This window comes from Oncorhynchus mykiss, chromosome 26 (genome assembly GCF_013265735.2).
Source record: "Oncorhynchus mykiss isolate Arlee chromosome 26, USDA_OmykA_1.1, whole genome shotgun sequence".
Classification (NCBI taxonomy): Eukaryota; Metazoa; Chordata; class Actinopteri; order Salmoniformes; family Salmonidae; genus Oncorhynchus; species Oncorhynchus mykiss.
The window spans coordinates 22,086,331-22,105,838 of NC_048590.1; the positions used below are offsets into that span (position 1 = coordinate 22,086,331).

The following is a 19,508-nucleotide window of genomic DNA, read 5'->3' on the forward strand; positions in this document are numbered from 1 at the left end:
AGTAAATAGTGAATAAAGTAAATAGTGAATCATACAAGTGTTCCAATATACTGTATTTGAGAGACCGTATCCATTCGTGTGATCGTTTATTGCCGCTGTTACGTGACTATGATAATTGATCTCTGCTGTGTGCTCAGTGGGCATGCCGCAGCCACACATATTGGCAGGTCGTCAAGAGCGATAAACAGAAAACAAGAACAAGGTAAGACAAATAGCCGATACAAAATGTAGCGGTTACTACTAATTTCACTAGTTGGTGTAAATGCCTGATTCACAGCCTACCTGCCATGTAGGATAAAGGACGTTGTTATTTCCTGGAAAGAAGATGGAAAAAATGACTGGTCCCTTGCGTTTGCAAAGGGGTTTACTGTATGTTTTACTGAACATTACAGTAAACATAATGTCAATATTGTTTTAGAAACAGACCAAAATCAATCTAATTTAGGCTAAAAATTCAAATCCTCGATTTCCCTGTAGGGGAGAACGGGGTTGGTTGTCACAGTGCCTACTCAAAATCCATTGGGGGTTGTGTAATAATTTGCTGCTACTGTAGGCTGAATGATAGAACAGCTATTTCCATGTTAAAATGTTATGGGGTGCATTTTTCTCTATTGTTTTTGGTGGTTGGATGGTTGGTAGGCCTACGTTATGAACAAATAGCCACAGCAGTCTACTGTTAAAACTAACTTAAAGTGGATACATCCTCAGTGTTAACAGTAAATGCGCGGCAGAAGTTGCACTAAATTTTCACAATGTTCAAGTTTGTGCTCAGCAGACCAGAAATTTGCTCAGGTGCTAATTTCTTTTGAGGGAACATTGGTCAGATGCATGATTTATGTCTACGTGGTTTGAGAGATTTTGATAAGCCATACCCCAGAATGATCCTTTTACTGAAAACGAAAGGCTGGTAATTGAAAAGATTCATAGTCATAAGTCATTACTTTCCTTTGTGTAGAGACCTTGTGAGTATGGTGGTAAGGCTGGGCAATATATAGTATTTTAATGTATACTGCTATGGATCCACGTACCGTTGTTAAAAAAAAAAATACAGTCTATGATACAGTGCTAAATAAATGAAAAGTTGGACAAATTGGACTACTTTACTGTCAGTTTTGTCCTAGTTTGGGGTTGAGTATAAAACAATCAGAATGGAGAAAGCCCATTTAAACCACTTAGAATTAATTGGTTGTCATCTAGGGATGCACGATATATCGGTGAACATATCGGAATCAGCCGATATTAGCTAAAAATGCAAACATCGGTATTGGTATCGGTGTCGATGTCTAGTTTAAAGCCGATGTTAAAAAACGATGTCAAAGGTACCGTGCATTCCTATGTGTAAAGTTTTGCGCTACACATAACCTCCATCGATAAGAGACATTACTGTGCAGCCGTATTCATCGACCTGGCTAAGGCTTTCTACTCTGTCAATTACAACATTCTTATTGGCAGACTCAACAGCCTTGGTTTCTCAAATGATTGCCTCGCTTGGTTCACCAACTACTTCTCCGATAGAGTTCAGTATGTCAAATCGGAGGGCCTGTTGTCCGGACCTCTGGCAGTCTCTATAGGGGTGCCACAGGGTTCAATTCTCTGGCCGACTCTTCTTCTCTGTATACATCAGTGATGTCGCTCTTGCTGCTGGTGATTCTTTGATCCACCTCTACTCAGACGACACCATTCTGTATACCTCTGGCCCTTCTTTGGACACTGTGTTAACTAACCTCCAGACAAGCTTCAATGCCATACAACTCTCCTTCCGTGGCCTCCAACTGCTCTTAAATGCAAGTAAAACTAAATGCATGCTCTTCAACCGATGGCTGCCCGCATCTGCCCGCCCGTCCAGCATCACTACTTTGGATGGTTCTGACTTAGAATATGTGGACGACTACAAATAACTAGGTGTCTGGTTAGACTGTAAACTCTCCTTCCAGACTCACATTAAACATCTCCAATCCAAAATTACATCTAGAATCGGCTTCCTATTTCGCAACAAAGCATCCTTCCCTCGTAAAACTGACCATCCTACCGATCCTTGACTTCGGTGACGTCATTTACAAAATAGCCTCCAACACTCTACTCAACAAATTGGATGCAGTCTATCACAGTGCCATCCGTTTTCTCACCAAAGCCCCATATACTACCCACCACTGTGACCTGTACGCTCTCGCTTCATACTCGTCGCCAACCCCCAGGCCCCAGGTCATCTACAAGTCTCTGCTAGGTGAAGCCATACCTTATCTCAGCTCACTGGTCACCATAGCAGCACCCACCATAGCACGCGTTCCAGCAGGTATATCTCACTGGTTACCCCCAAAGCCAATTCTTCCTTTGGTCGCCTCTCCTTCCAGTTCTCTGCTGCCAATGACTGGAACGAACTGCAAAAATCTCTGAAGCTGGAGACTCTTACCTCCCTCACTAGCTTTAAGCACCAGCTGTCAGAGCAGCTCACACATCACTGCACCTGTACATAGCTCATCTGTAAATAGCCCATCCAATCTACCTCATCCCCATACTGTATTTATTTATTTATCTTGCTACTTTGCACCCCAGTATCTCTACTTGCACATGCATCTTCTGCACATCCTACCATTCCAGTATTTAATTGCTATATTGTAATTACTTCGCCACCATGGCCTATTTATTGCCTTACCTCTCTTATCCTACCTCATTTGTACATGCTGTATATAGATATTTCTACTGTATTATTGATTGTATGTTTGTTTATTCCATGTGTAACATCCATGTGTTGTATGTGTCGAACTGCTTTGCTGTATCTTGGCCAGGTCGCAGTTGCAAATGAGAACTTGTTCTCAACTAGCCTACATGGTTAAATAAAGGTGAAAAAAAACACAAAAAAATAGGGATTGTTTCATTATACAGACTATGCAGTCTAGCCCACTAGCTTATCTATAGCTACAGTCCCTTGCAAAAGTATTCACCCCCTTGGCATTTTTCCTATTTTGTTGCATTACAACCTGTAATTTAAATGGATTTTTATTTTGATTTCATTTAATGGACATACACAAAATAGTCCAAATTGGTGAAGTGAAATTAAAAAAATAACTTGTTTCAAACAATTCAAAACAAAATTCAAAATGGAAAATGTGGTGCGTGCATATGTATTCCCCCCCTTTGCTATGAAGACCCTAAATAAGATCTGGTGCAACCTATTACCTTCAGAAGTCACAGAATTTGTTAGATTGCACACAGGTAGACTTTATTTAAGTGTCACATGATCTCAGTATATACAACTGTTCAGAAAGGCCCCAGAGTCTGCAACACCACTAAGCAAGGGGCACCACCAAGCAAGCGGCACCATGAAGACCAAGGAGCTCTCCAAACAGGTCAGGGACAAAGTTGTGGAGAAGTACAGATCAGGGTTGGGTTATAAAATAATATCCAAAACTTTGAACATCCCACAGAGCACCATTCAATCCATTATTAAAGAATTGAAAGAATATGGCACCGCAACAAACCTGCCAAGAGAGGGCCGCCCACCAAAACTCACGGACCAGGCAAGGAGGGCATTAATCAGAGAGGAAACAAAGCGACCAAAGATAACCCTGAAGGAGCTGCAAAGCTCCACAGCGGAGATTGGAGTATCTGTCCATAGGACCACTTTAAGCCGTATACTCCAGAGCTGGGCTTTACGGAAGAGTGGTCAGAAAAAAAGCTATTGCTTAAAGTAGAAATACAAGCAAACACGTTTGGTGTTCGCCAAAAGGCATGTGGGAGACTCCCCAAACATATGGAAGAAGGTACTCTGGTCAGACTAAATACCATCCACAGTGAAGCATGGTGTTTGTAGCATCATGCTGCGGGTATGTTTTTCATTGGCAGGGACTGGGGAACCGGTCAGAATTGAAGGAATGATGGATGGTGCCAAATACAGGGAAATTCTTGAGGGAAACCTGTTTCAGTCTTCAAGAGATTTGAGACTGGAATGGAGGTTCACCTTCCAGCCGGACAGTGCATCTTCAAAGTGGTAGGTATGTTGTGTAAATCAAATTATAGAAACACCCCAAAAATAATTTTTATTTCCAATTTGTAAGGCTACCAAATAGGAAAAATGCCAATGGGGTGAATACTTTCGCAAGCCACTGGACATACAGTATTTAGCTGGTAGCCTATTTACATTACATATTGGAACTCGGACTTCACACTGTTGGGGCAATCCATCTCATCACTCGTAGGCTTATCAGTGTTCACAGAATACTCCTCCTGCTCTCATGAGCGCCACTGGGAGCCAGCTTGGTTTCCTGGGAGAGGAGGAGAAGGAGGGTCGGCACTCTCACTAGAGGAACTGTCACTATAGTAAAAGCCTTAAAGTATTTGGTTTTAAATATATTTAAGTATCAAAAGTAAATGTTATTGCTAATATATACTTAAGTATCAAAAGCATAAATAATTTCAAATTCTTTATATTAAGCAAACCAGCCGCCACAATTTTCTTATTGTTTTTAAATTGACGGATCGCTAGGGGCACACTCCAACACTCAGACTGTCACACCCTGATCTGTTTCACCTGTCTTTGTGCTTGTCTCCACCCCCCTCCAGGTGTCACCCATCTTCCCCATTATCCCCAGTGTATTTGTACCTGTGTTCTCTGTTTGTCTGTTGCCAGTTTGTTTTGTTTGTCAAGCCTACGACCGGTTCTCCCCTTGCTCCTGTCTTTTTCTTGTTCCTGTTTTCTAGTTTTCCCAGAAAGTTTTTTTGGGGGTGTTTTTGTGCACCACTTGGTCTTGCCTTTTGTTTGTCCATCTTCATAACCAATTAGGTGAGGAGGCCGAGGCCAGTCGCTGGTGCGGCTGAGAAATAGGCTAATTAGATGCATGAAAACTATATTGCAGGGTTCGCCCCAAAGAATGTACTTTATTTGTTATCATTTAAGGCAATTTTTTTGCTATAGATTGTAGATATATCAAGGACTCATTGCTAGGTCTAAACAGTGTTACACCTAGTTATTTTTTATCTAGTCTAGGCCGCATGACTTTCACATTGGTAGGGCTTAGTTTCTCTTGTCTTTAAAAGTACTCATATAAGCATAGCTGCAGGAAGGGGGTGGTGAGGGTGCTGAAGCACCAGATATAGTTTTGAACTAGGCCTTTATTACTCCTGTATGAAAAATACTCAAGAGCACAGTATTTACAAGTTCATCATCCTGCTGAGTTCGCCACTGGGTGAACATGCTGGTGTTCCATGCCAGAAACTTTTTATGCGGCCTAAGACATGGTAAAAAACAACTCAACCTAATGGTTCCTCATTGCACTTTTTTATTACATTTTAAATGTAGCCTATATTCAAATCCAGGTTCATCCTAATCGAGAGACATAGACCTTGAAAGACTTATTTGCACAGTTTTTTTGCACTAATTGAGTTTTTTTTCGTACTTATTTTGTTTAGGCTACTTTATTTATTTTGAAACTTGTAGCCCTATAGGATTTGTAGAGTTCGATAGGCAAAAGCCATATCCTAATAGGCTTATTCGTTTTTAGCATAAGCCAATGTTTTTAAAGGTTATAAGCCATTCGTTTTTAAAGGTTATAAATCACTTGTTTTATCTCATTGTATATTTATGATTTTTACAGTTCGATGGGCAAAAATAATAATAGGCCTATTTAGTTTGTAGCCTAAATCAATGTTCATTCAAGTGTTATAAAGATTGTTATAGGCTAAATAATAATTTATTTAATCTGATTGTTGTTGACTTTTATACAAATGCACAATTTGTAAGCCATATAAAACAGACATCATTCATTCATGCACTGACTCATCATTCATTTAGCCAATTTTTTTTTGTTTCTGCTTATTGAAAGTGTTGCTGCGAGAGCTTCTACCCCGATTTGCCGGTTGTGCAATTTAAGGGCATTAAAAGGCTTAACGCTTCAACAATATTATACATGTTGTCCGGTCCTCTGGCAGTCTCTATGGGGGTGCCACAGGGTTCAATTCTCGGGCAGACTCTTTTCTCTGTATATATCAATGATGTTGCTCTTGCTGCGGGCGATTCCCTGATCCACCTCTACGCAGACGACACCATTCTGTATACTTCCGGCCCTTCCTTGGACACTGTGCTATCTAACCTCCAAACGAGCTTCAATGCCATACAACACTCCTTCCGTGGCCTCCAACTGCTCTTAAACGCTAGTAAAACCAAATGCATGCTTTTCAACCGTTCGCTGCCTGCACCCGCACGCCCGACTAGCATCACCACCCTGGATGGTTCCGACCTAGAATATGTGGACATCTATAAGTACCTAGGTGTCTGGCTAGACTGCAAACTCTCCTTCCAGACTCATATCAAACATCTCCAATCTAAAATCAAATCTAGAGTCGGCTTTCTATTCCGCAACAACGCCTCCTTCACTCACGCCGCCAAACTTACCCTCGTAAAACTAACTATCATACCGATCCTCGACTTCGGCGATGTCATCTACAAAATAGCTTCCAATACTCTACTCAGCAAACTGGATGCAGTTTATCACAGTGCCATCCGTTTTGTTACTAAAGCACCTTATACCACCCACCACTGCGACCTGTATGCTCTAGTCGGCTGGCCCCCGCTACATATTCGTCGCCAGACCCACTGGCTCCAGGTCATCTACAAGTCCATGCTAGGTAAAGCTCCGCCTTATCTCAGTTCACTGGTCACGATGGCAACACCCACCCGTAGCACGCGCTCCAGCAGGTGTATCTCACTGATCATCCCTAAAGCCAACACCTCATTTGGCCGCCTTTCATTCCAGTTCTCTGCGGCCTCTGACTGGAACGAATTGCAAAAATCGCTGAAGTTGGAGACTTTTATCTCCCTCACCAACTTCAAACATCTGCTATCTGAGCAGCTAACCGATCGCTGCAGCTGTACATAGTCTATCGGTAAATAGCCCACCCAATTTTACCTACCTCATCCCCATACTGTTTATATTTATTTACTTTTCTGCTCTTTTGCACACCAGTATCTCTACCTGTACATGACCATCTGATAATTTATCATTCCAGTGTTAATCTGCAAAATTGTAATTATTCGCCTACCTCCTCATGCCTTTTGCACACAATGTATATAGACTCTCTTTTTTCTACTGTGTTATTGACTTGTTAATTGTTTACTCCGTGTGTAACTCTGTGTTGTCTGTTCACACTGCTATGCTTTTATCTTGGCCAGGTCACAGTTGTAAATGAGAACTTGTTCTCAACTAGCCTACCTGGTTAAATAAAGGTGAAATAAATAAAAAACACATTTGTTTAAAAGTTTAACTTGTGAAAGTAACGTTTACTGCCATTTGTATTCACAGTAGCCTATGTGTAGGTCCCTTTTTCCCAAGCAACCAATGATATAGGCCTATCTGACATTTCGGGCTGTGGTGGTGCTCTCTGCTCTTTCTACAATCTACGTTGTTCTCTTGCATGATGTTATAGTCTAACTACCACATATGCATTGAAATGTATTAGGCCTATGGCAAATAGGGAACAGGCCATTTGGCATGTCGCCCTGCAGTCAAATTCAAATATACTACACCATTGTTTGTGACATCACAATGTCGTCACCGTCGACGATAGCTGTCAAACATTGTCATTAGACGATGCAACTGTAAAATTGCTTGCTACATGTGGAAATTAAAAAGGAGGGTTATTGTCAATTATTTCATTAAAACGTTCATACAGTTTAGACATGGGTGTGAGATGATGGGCAATGATGGGGCCTCCCAGAGCTACAGAGGTTTCCGCTGCACCGGTGAGTGGGCTTGAAGGAGAGGAGAGGGATTTGCTTCAGAGGCATTAGCCATGCTAGTTTTCTTTCTCTCTTTCAAATCTCTAATTCTCTGTCTTCTCCTTTCTTGTCTCTAGTCTTTTAGGGCAGATAGCACCTAGTCAGAGGGGACCCTTTTCCCAGAAGTAGCCAGCCAGCTAGGACCCCAGACAGACAATCCCAGCATGGGGAACCAGGATGAGACCAGGAAGCTGAACGGCAGCTCCTCGCACCCCGACGGCACATCAGCCGTGGCCCCCGAGCAGGCTAAAGAGAGCATGCAGATGAAGAAGGAGATCTCCCTGCTCAACGGAGTCAGCCTCATCGTGGGCAACATGATTGGCTCGGGCATCTTCGTGTCTCCCAAGGGCGTGCTCATCTACAGCGCCTCCTACGGCCTGTCGCTGGTCATCTGGGCCATCGGTGGAATATTCTCAGTGGTCGGCGCTCTGTGTTACTCAGAGCTGGGCACCACCATCACCAAGTCCGGGGCCAGCTATGCCTATATCCTGGAGTCCTTTGGTCCATTCATTGCCTTTATTCGCTTGTGGACATCACTGCTCATCATTGAGCCCACCAGTCAGGCGGTCATCGCCATAACGTTCGCTAACTACCTGGTGCAGCCACTGTTCCCCACGTGTGAGCCACCCTACTCAGCCTCGCGCCTCATCGCAGCCGCCTGCATATGTGAGTAAACACTTATGACGCGCTTACGCCCTCTCTGCCTCACTTTTTCCTTTATCCTTCTCTCACAAGTGGCAAACAAAGTGTCAAAGGACACTCTCTGAAATGCAGACACTGTAAAAATAGAATATTAGCAGACTGTTTAATTTAAGTTGAGTCACTAAAAATGCTCTCAAATTGCTCTTAGTAGGACTTGCTCTCTAGGTTTTCCAGTACCTTCCTACCTCATACCCATTTTTAGTAACCCTTCGCTACTTCAGCAGAACGGTGTGCTAACATTTGGGCCAAGAAATAGTACATACTGTTCCTGCATTACAGGGTGTACATTTTAACTGATTCCAAATCTGTTTTCATGCATGTGTGTGCGTGCACTCACTGGACTGTGCATCTGTACAGACAGAAGCCCAATAGAGCAGGCAGAACTACTCTCAAAGTTAAGAAGCTTTGAGTCCTCTCATCATGTGACCTGTGAATTGTAACACATAACATGTAACGAATTGAAAGAGTACTGTGTGATTGAAAGTCTCACAGCACAGTAAAACAATTTGGCTCTGATCTTTGATCTTTACCAGTCTTCTGCTAAGTACTCGTCTGCTGATGTTGTGTGAACACTGTCTTCGGTTGGCCTAGGTTTGCTGACGTTCATCAACTCGGCCTACGTGAAGTGGGGCACCAGGGTGCAGGATGTCTTCACTTATGCCAAAGTTCTCGCCCTCGTCGTCATCATCATCACAGGCATAGTGAAACTATGCCAAGGTCAGTGACACTAACACTGCTGCCAACACACTACTCTGTGTACTCTGCCCTGTTCTCCTACTCGGGCTGGGACACACTCAACTTTGTTACCGAGGAGATCAAGGACCCAGAGAGGTACTCATGACACCCTGACAAACACATACCAAACATACCGTTATTGACCTGTTTGATTTCCGCCTCTATAGTCAGTCATTAACTAGCCTGGCCACAGATCTGCTTGTGCTTTAGCCAACTCCTTTTGTCGTACATGACAGTTTGGCATGACAACGAATCCAACAGAGCGGTCGGCTGAAGCACAAATTGCTCCGCTCCCGTGCTAGAACAGTAACTGGGTTCTGTTACTAATTGGAGGAAGCTTTGGTAACAAGGATGTGTGAATGCAGTGGTAGATAATGGAGTGCCATAGTGATCGCTGGCTGCTGGCTGTTATTCCAAAGTAGAACCTACCGTATGTACGTTCACACATTAATGCCATTGACATGTAACCTTACCACCATGTTGCACTGTAGGTTAAAACAAGTAAACTCTGGTAAGAGTATATGCCAAGCAGAGAGAGAGAGAGAGACGTATACTGTATGAATGATAATGTTTGACCTCTTACCCTGTTTCCATAGGAACCTGCCCCTGTCCATTGCCATCTCCATGCCCATTGTCACGATCATATATATCATGACTAACGTGGCTTACTACGCCGTGCTGGACATGAGTGCCATCCTCGCCAGTGATGCCGTGGCTGTGGTGAGTTCAGAATTAAGAGCTCTCACTTTTATATCATGGAATAGAGCTGTTGAGGAGCAGATTATTGCTCTGATATCCGGGAATGTAGTTTGAGAGGTAAATTGCATGCAGCGCCGACCCACATGCCACATGTTGAAGTTATTACCAGGCGATTTAATGCCCTTGCTTTTTATTTATGTATACATTGAGTTGATGTTCTGTTTGTCTTTTGATTCTATAAGCGTCTGCTCACCCTCAGGCAACGCTGTCGGCTGGCCCGGCCCAGTGAGAGTCTGGATGTTTAATTGCAGTCCAACACACTCCCATTTAGATATGGATCTTTCTTTATAAATGTGTAAAAGTGCCCCCTGGAAAAGTGTGTTTTTGAGATTCTGTGTTAAAATTAAAATAAAATAAAATCTTCTCTGTAGACGTTTGCCGACCACACTCTGGGAGTGATGAGCTGGACCATCCCCATCGCTGTGGCTCTGTCCTGTTACGGAGGGCTAAACGCATCTATTATCGCTGCATCCAGGTAAACCCTGTGACACACACATATACTCCCATACAATGCCCTAAACTTTATAGTCTTGCTGTACAGTCTAAGGCCTTGATTTCCATGTTCCATCTGGTTATGTTGAGCTATAGAGCTTTATAGTGATGTTCTATAATAAAACCCATCTGGAGTTACTTTCTGGTAATGGCTACGGATGTGCACTAAATTGCCAAAAGTATGTGGACACCTGCTCGTCGAACGTGTCATTCCAAAATCATGGGCATTAATATGGAGTTTGTACCCCCTTTGCTGCTATAACAGCCTCCCCTCTTCTGGGAAGGCTTTCCACTAGATGTTGGAATATTGCTGCGGGGACTCGTACCCATTCAGCCACGAGCATTAGTGAGGTTGGGCACTGATGTTGGTCGATTATCCCTGGCTCGCAGTCAGTGTTTTAATTTGTCCCAAAGGTGTTTGGTGAGGTTGAGGTCAGAGCTCTGTGCAGGCCAGTCAAGTTCTTCAACACCGATCTCGACAAACCATTTCTGTATGGACCTCGCTTTGTGCACGGGGGCATTGTCATGCTGAAACAGGAAAGGGCCTTCCCCAAACTGTTGCCACAAAATTGGAAGCACAGAATCGTCTAGAATGTCATTGTATGCTGTAGCGTTAATATTTTCCTTCACTGAACTAAGGGGCCTAGCCCAAACCATGAAAAACCCAGACCATTAATTCCTCCTCCACCAAACTTTACAGTTGGCACTATGCATTCGGGTAGGTAGTGTTCTCCTAGCATCTGCCAAACCCAGATTCGTCAGATGGACTGTCAGAGAACGCGTTTCCGCTGCTCTAGAGTCCATTGGCGGCGAGCTTTAGACCACTACAGCCAACACTTGGCATTGTGCATGGTGATCTTAGGCTTGTGTGCGTACGGCTGCTCGGTCATGGAAATCCATTTCCTGAAGCTCCCGACGAACAGTTATTTTTGCTGACGTTGCTTCGAGGCAGTTTGGAACTCTTCAGCACTCGTGGTCCCGTTCTATGAGCTTGTGTGGCTTACCACTTCGCGGCTGAGCCGTTGCTGCTCATAGACTTTTCCACTTCACAATAACACCACTTAAAGTTGACCGGGGCAGCTCTAGCACGGCAGAAATTTGACTAATTTACTTGTTGGAAAGATGGCATCCTATGACTGTGCCAATTTGAAAGTTACTGAGCTCTTCAGTAAGGCCATTCTACTGCCAATGTTTGTCTATGTAGATTGCATGACTGTGTGCTCGATTTTAAACACCTGTGAGCAAAGGATGTGGCTGAAATTGACTATTCCACTAATTTGAAGGGGTGTCCACATACTTTTGTATATATAGTATATGCTGTGTGCCACAGATTTACCATTATGTTGTCCAGATACTCTAGGGGCCGCTAGTGCTGAGCGATTAACCGAAATGTATGTTATTTTTGTAATTGACCGACATCTGTTAAATTATTTTAATTCAGTTTCGTTCTCTTTTTTTTGAGCTCTCAATGCACACGTTGGCTGCAGTTTCCCTCGTCATAAATCAGATCATGCCTGAACTGTGCGATGTAGCAGGGAGTTCTAGTTACCAATAGGCCAATTTTCTACGTAGTTTAGCGCAGAAAACGTGATTATTAACTACATTGACGATAATCCATTGCACGGCTATTTGTCTGGTTTGTGTGGGGCAGCCACCGAGAGGGAGAGAAGAGACAGAAGAGGCGCGATTGAGAGGGATAGAGGGCAGTTGCTTCGTGAGGTATCTCTATCTGAAAATACACGATCTAAGTGATGGACAGTTGGTATTCAGCAGTCATAAAAGTAGGCCTTATTTACTTTGAAGAACTATTGAAATAGTTTGGGCTCCCGAGTGGCGCAGCGGTCTAAGGCACTGTGTCTCAGTGCAAGAGGCATCACTACAGTTCGAATCCAGGCTGTATCACATCTGGCTGTGATTGGGAGTCCCATAGGGCAGCGCACAATTGGCCCAGCGTCGTCTAGGTTTGGCTGGGGTAGGTCGTGATTGTAAATAATAATTTATTCTTAACTGACTTACCTAAATAAAGGTTAAATATAAGAAAATATTATTTTGTCAGACAACATAGGCAGGAGCTCTATAGAGATGAGGTGATGAATTGGAATTAAATAATAAAGTCATCAAATGTAATTTATACAACAAAATGTGAATAACTGATGATTAATAAGTGATAAACAGTAATGGGCAGGCACTACCATAATGGGACTTTTATGATTTTTTAAATTCTGTGTTGTTCAACCCACATAATGCATAGTGCATTAAATAATGTAACCGAAACTGAACTGACCAAACAAAGCACTAATCGCTCAGCACGATCTCTAAGTGATACCTCTGCCGTTGGCAGGCTGTTCTTCGTGGGTGCTCGTGAAGGTCACCTCCCGGACGCCTTATCAATGATTCATGCGGAGAGGTATACACCTGTCCCTGCTCTGCTCTTCAACGTAAGCACCCCCTTTTCTTACATCACAAACTTTAGAACAATGTCATCAACTTCTATGCCAAACAAACGAAGTAGATTAATCTCCACTGTCCACATCAACGCAATCCTGCTGTCAGTGCTGACACCTGGTGGATGGACATGCCCAGTGCAGCTTCCTGACTCTCTGGAGTGGATGATGCTGATGAGCCATGTCTCCCCCTGTTGGCGAGTCACACATTCTGCCTCTGTTGACCAGTGTCTTTTTTTTGTGCCCACAGTGTGCCATGGCCTTGGTATACCTGACTGTGGAGGATGTCTTCCAGCTGATCAACTACTACAGCTTCAGCTACTGGTTCTTTATGGGCCTGTCTATCGCTGGGCAGATCTACCTGCGCTGGAAGGAACCAGACAGACCCAGACCACTCAAGGTGAGATGAGATAACTTGACTGTCTCACCCGTGAACCAGTATGTTCATACTTTACCAATTAATAGACTAAAGATAAGTAGTTACATGTAAGGCAACAATACATGTTATTTTCTTCTTTTTCCATGTCTGTCCTTGTGTTCCTGTGTGCAGTTGACCCTGTTGTACCCCATCATCTTCTGTTGTTGCACTGTGTTCCTCGTGGCAGTGCCACTCTACAGTGACACCCTCAACTCTCTCATTGGCATTGCCATTGCCATCTCAGGAGTGCCAATCTACTTCCTGGGCATCCACCTGCCCGAGACCAAACGCCCACCCTACATTACGAAGTTACTATGTGAGTTACCCTCTCGAAATAAGACCCTTTCCTCAGCCTGTTTTCAAATAAGAACTGATTTATATTCCTGTCTTGTATAATAGTTTAAAATAATTCCATTGAGAGATGTGGAATCAGTATTTTCTTTTAGTAATTTACGATTGCTCTTAACTCTTTCTTTCTCTTGTGCCAGGTTCTTTCACACGCTTCACCCAGCTCACCTGTTTCTGTGTGCTTACCGAGATGGACATCAGTGGGTAAACCTCACTCCCAACCATGACACAAGGTTCTCACCATGTTACCCACCACCCTTTGCAATTCACAAACAGACTCATGGGACCAACTCATGGAAAATCATCTCTTTTGCAAAAACAAGGGAATATTTATACATTTTACCTGAATGTCTGACTACTACATTAGTCTGTAGTTTACAAGTTGGGACACTATACACACGTTTACACACACAGACAGGTATAGAGAGGTGACAGTGTGGGACACCAGTTGCTTTTCACTGTCGCCAACCTGGTGCCTGATGGTTCATGTGAAGTTAAGCATTGGGCCAGGACAGATCCCAAAGAAAGCCATGGTCATCTGACCAGTACTCTAGGACATCCCCTCCTCCTTATGTCATTATACTACTCATAGTTTCACTTCTCCCCATCTCCTGACATAGCATTGTCCCCTGCCTGGTGTATGAGCTGAGGAGGTGAGATCCACATCAGAGCCTGTGGAGGTCTCTCCCTTCTCAGGGGCTGGAGATCCATGTAAGATGGCAATACATCTCGTATCTTGTGATGGAATTACCTAGAGAGGTTAGACAATTTTGTTTTATGATCTCAGAGTACACTTTCATTTTTAGAATTTGAATGTGCTGTGCCTGTCAAAAACATATACACCGAGTGAACGAAACATTAGGAACACCTGCTCTTTCCATGACAGACTGACTAGGTGAATCCAGGTGAAATCCACTTCAATCAGTGTAGATGAGGGGGGGGAAGACAGGCTAAAGAAGGATTTTTAAGCCTTGAGACAATTGAGACATGGATTGTGGATGTGTGCCATTTAGAGGGTGAATGGGCAAGACAAAATATTGAAATGCCCTTGAATGGGGTATGGTAGTAGCTGTCCTGGGCACCGGTTTGAGTGTGTCAAGAACTGCAACTCTACTGGGTTTTTCACGCTCAACAGTTTCCCGTGTATATCAAGAATGGTCCACCACCTAAACGACATCCATCCAACTTGACAACTGTGACAAGCATTGGAGTCAACATGGGCCAGCATCCCTGTGGAATGCTTTCAACATCTTGAGGCTGTTCTGAGGGCCAAAGGGGGTGCAACTCATCAGGAAGTCATTCCTAATGTTTTGTACACTGCATATGCCAAAGGGACATGCAAACAGACAGATTTTTATAAATATTAAAATGTATTTCTTAAAAGTGATGCTACGGTCTGTGTTTTCATGGAGCTTTTGAGTTATGGATGATTTTTGGAAAAGTGGAACAAATGACTCCGTCTGCTGCCATGTGGTTCACCACAGCTCTACTACTGTCCTTTAGTTCAGTTTTTTTCCAGCCCTCTGGAAAACTTCAGTTATCACATGCTCATTTTTCTGTGAACTGCTGATTGACCTCTAAGGTTAATGTAGTATTCAATTATGTAAACTATTTGTCCATACGCACACATTTTCTGTAATGGGGCTGGACCTCTGTCAAAATTATACAATATTCATTAACCTGAAAAACCAATCCCACCCAGACATTCTGTATTGCTTTGGAAAATGTGCAACAGCCCCAACTAAATGCCATGCAATCTCAGCAATGGCAAATGTCAACATGGTCTTTGGAGGGTTACTCATGAGGTCATGTCAGCTTTACCAACAGTTTGGGTTCACATGATGGGCTTATTGGGGCAGCAGCAGTGAATTAAACACATGCAAAGGATCTCCTGGGCCAATACTCAATGAAGCCACTGAACTTCACTATATTTCTTTCTGGGGAATGCCAACTAACTTCACAAAATGCCCCATGGGAGATTTGATGGTTATCTAATTTGTGTAGTTTTAGCAATAAAAATTCTTAACCAGTTTGCAGTATATTTTAATTCATTACAGCAATAAATGCACATTTATTTTGAAAGCTTTATTTTATACACATCTACATATTTACAAAAGGGATTCAGAGTTAATCTTTCAAACGTCACTCACACTTCAAGAGTACAATCTCCATGTGACAGGGAATGTAGACCCAAACATTAACACACAATGATTCACTACCATACGCTTACATGTACATACTAACATGCACAAAAGGCAAACACGCAGTCCAAACCATCTCACCAACATACAAATTTAACAAGAAGCACACAAAGTATACCACGGTTGTGCGACACATCTCACACAAATTCACACCAACACTTGCACAGTAAAAAAGGACACTCAAACACATCCACCAATACTCGAAGTTGGAGATCAGTCAGAGTCATCCTTGTCTCCATCGTCATCATCCAATTCTTGCATCACCTCGTTCTGGTACTGGTCCCAGGATCTCCGACTGTACGAGTGCTCCTCTTCCCAGTACCCTTCAGCATGAGAACGACAAAATTAGGTTCCGGAGAGAAACTAGTAACACAACTATCCTTAATACGGGAGCTTTGATAATCATTGCGTGAAACTTTTGTGAAGTTTGTACAATGAAAAAAAATGAAAAAGTACTAGCCTACCTCCATAGCGCTCCTCTCTGTCGCTGCCATCCTCACCGTCTTCATCTGGGTAGTCATTCCTCCAGTTCCCCTCTTCATTCTCATCATCCTCATCCTCATACACTTCTTCCTCATTCACCACCAAGTCAGGCACCTGGAAAACCAAGACATCGAGGTTATCCCTCCTGCACCATTTTATGCTATTCAGATACTAACCTTCATTCCAGGCTCAATTGCTACCGCATATAGAGCCTGGAAACACAGTGCAACAAAGTGGGCCTTGCATTTGAAAGAGACATGGGTTAAAATCGAGGCGAGAGAGAGCCTGCTACATCTCTATTTGAATTTGTAAAAAGTTATAACCGCAACCATAGTTTTGGGAAGCCCAATTGAGTCTGAGTTTGGGCACAGTTTGAAAACATTCCCATTTCCCTTCCTTGTTTAGGCTAAAATCACTTTTACTGCTTGCGCTTTGAAATCCCTCAGAACCTCCCCTCTACATTGGGGTTCTGCTAGATGGTGACAGATCAGCTAAAAGCTCTGAAAAGCTCTGATGAAGGCCGCAAGGCCGATACGCTTAATAAATATCAGTGATACTACCAAGAGCAGTGTGCGGTTTCCTTTCTCCTTCATCTTGTTAAACTGTTGCCATGCACCTGCAAAAACATTGCTCAGATGTGCGAGTGCCTTTTGAATTTTGACAGATCAGCTAATGAAATCCAGCTGGACTTCTTCCCAATCCTGCCATAGGCTCCATTCAAGTCCCTTTCTGAGGCACTGTGAAACCAGACAGTTTGAAAGAGTCGGCTGGAAGACGAGATTAGTCAGATACCACAGCGGTTCACCAAACCAATTAGGAGGGTACAATTGAGATTGGTCTACGTGTTAGGCAAAGTTATCTGCATGGCTGTGAATGGTCATACTTGTATCATGAATGTGCATTGCATTTGAGTATTGTGTTCTGATCCTTACCAACTCTCCCTCGTCTGAGTAGGGCCTGACGGACAGGATATCCTGGATCCAGCCTGCTGTGACTGTTTCCTGGTAGTAAAGGTCATACACGTAGTCGTCCTCCCGTTCACGATGCTCAACACCCACACCCTCTCCAGACACACTCAGCTTCTCACGGATCATCTTCATTGAGTTACACAGGATAGTCTCTGGGTCAGGGGTCAGCAACTGGGAAACACAGAGTGCAGTCACACAATAAGCATCATATTCAAGCCATCCAAATATTAGGCCTGTATGTCAGTGGCAGGTAGGCTAAAATCTGGATCAACTGAATTCATCATATGGGAACTGTTGGAACTGAGACGTTTACATAGGATATCCTGGTTTTAAGAATGTTTCCCCAGCTCTAGCTAAACATTAGGGAGCCCGGCTCACACTTACCTTGCTAGAAGCTTTGTCCTGGTCCCCATCTTCCTGGATAATGTCAAACACCTGAACTTCACCCAGGCTCCAGGCATTTTTGCCTGGCTCCTCCTCTGTGGGCTCTGGCTGCGTTGAGGGGGGCTGTTCTGCTGGCAGCCCTGCTCGATGGCTGGAGAGGATCCTGTATCGCTCCTCCCGCCTGGTGCTCCACTTAGCGCTCCGTAGATCTCCCACAATCCTCTGGGAGCTGCCTGCGGAGGGGCGCAGGGCGTGGGCCATGCGGGGGCGGGTCAGTGCTTCACGAACATGTGTCTGGACCGGGGCATCCTGAGAATAGTGACAAAGTTGGGAAACAGTTATCCTAACAAAGAGGGTTGAGAGACTAATAAGACTGGCAGTGCATTACATTAAAGATTCACTAAATTAACTTAGCTAACAGAACTGTTTGAGTGCTAAGAACACATTAAGATTGTTTTATTTTCAATGTAGAAGAAGTAGGTCATAGAAACTAGCTACCTAGCTATGACTGTCTTACTTTCAGGACCATGACCACACAAGTAATCTGCGAACAAAAGTTATTTCCTACCCAAACAACAGGTGTTGCGAAGGATTATTTCCTCATAGCTAGACAGCTATAAAAATTAATATTGTCCCATGGTCTTGAAATGGCATGAATACAAAAAGGCAGGTACACCAGATAACGTTAACTTCACAGCACCATTATCTAGAACGTAGGCTGGCTGGCTAGCTAGCTTGCTAACGATAGCTATCTGTGTTGTTAGCCAGCTAACGTTGGCTAGCTTGCTAATCAACACAAAGCGAGCTAGCCAGTTTGCTAAGTAAGGATGACTTGAGCTGGAGAGAAAATCTAATTTAGATACCTAACTAGTAATAAACATAACGTTCGTTAACCAGCTGATAAGCTAACCATAGTTAGTTAGCTAAACAGCAGACTCTATTGTCTTGCGCAACACCAGCAGACTGTCCAGCGCCCACGAGACACCGTGGTTTGAAAGCGGCCCATACCTGTGAAGCAACGGTCGCCACGAGTTTGAAGACCGAATTCTCAACCTCTGTATCATCCGGCTCAGGCACAGATTCCCCAACGGTCTGGGATGTGGTCTCTGGTCGAATACGTTTACAGGCAAGTAGCAAAGCATCGGCAGGGTCAGTTCCTCTCTTTCTTTTCACCCGGAGAATAGTGGTGCTTGGATCCATGGCTACTGCTCCAGCTGTCGCTACCGTAACTAGCTAGCTATAGTCGCACTTGTGAAAGAGGAGGCAGGGTTCTTCTTATTTTTCCACTATTGTATCTTCTTCTATGAGGTTGAACGGCGGTTGGCATCCAATAAATGTTGCATTACCGCCACCTACTAGACTGGAGTATAATTTTTCTATCTTTACTTTTACTCAAGTATGACTTTTGGGTGACTTACTTTTTTCCACCACTGATTCAATCTGTTTGTCAGCTCCAGGTAGGCTACACAAGTGGCACAAATAGATTTGCAATGACTCCAGCAACATATTTATTATATAACATGGTATGCTACAGTAGGCTATAAGTCTTTGCTAGGTAAAGCCTCGCCCTATCTCAGCTCACTGGTCACCATAGCAGCACCCACCTGTAGCAAGCACTCCAGCAGGTATATTTCACTGGTCACCCCCAACGCCAATTCCTCCTTCGGCTGCCTTTCCTTCCAGTTCTCTGCTGCCAATGACTGGAATGAACTTCAAAAATCACTGAAGCTGGAGACTCATATTTCCCTCACTAGCATTAAGCACCAGCTGTCAGAGCAGCGCACAGATCACTGCACCTGTACA

General features: G+C 43.6%; 1 protein-coding gene and 1 pseudogene across 1 annotated transcript; one reads left to right on the forward strand and one right to left on the reverse strand.

The window, feature by feature from the left end:
- Positions 1-101: 101 nt before the first annotated feature.
- Positions 102-14,664, forward strand: LOC110506393 (annotated as a pseudogene).
- Positions 14,665-15,735: 1,071 nt separating this feature from the next.
- Positions 15,736-19,029, reverse strand: slc7a6os (solute carrier family 7 member 6 opposite strand). The gene is made up of 5 exons (XM_021585983.2): positions 18,714-19,029; positions 17,706-18,014; positions 17,286-17,492; positions 16,335-16,467; positions 15,736-16,193 (listed from the first exon to the last, which is right to left on the reverse strand). The coding sequence occupies exons 1-5, from the start codon at positions 18,903-18,905 to the stop codon at positions 16,084-16,086; spliced, it is 951 nt and encodes a 316-aa protein (XP_021441658.2). The 5' UTR covers positions 18,906-19,029; the 3' UTR covers positions 15,736-16,083.
- Positions 19,030-19,508: the final 479 nt, after the last annotated feature.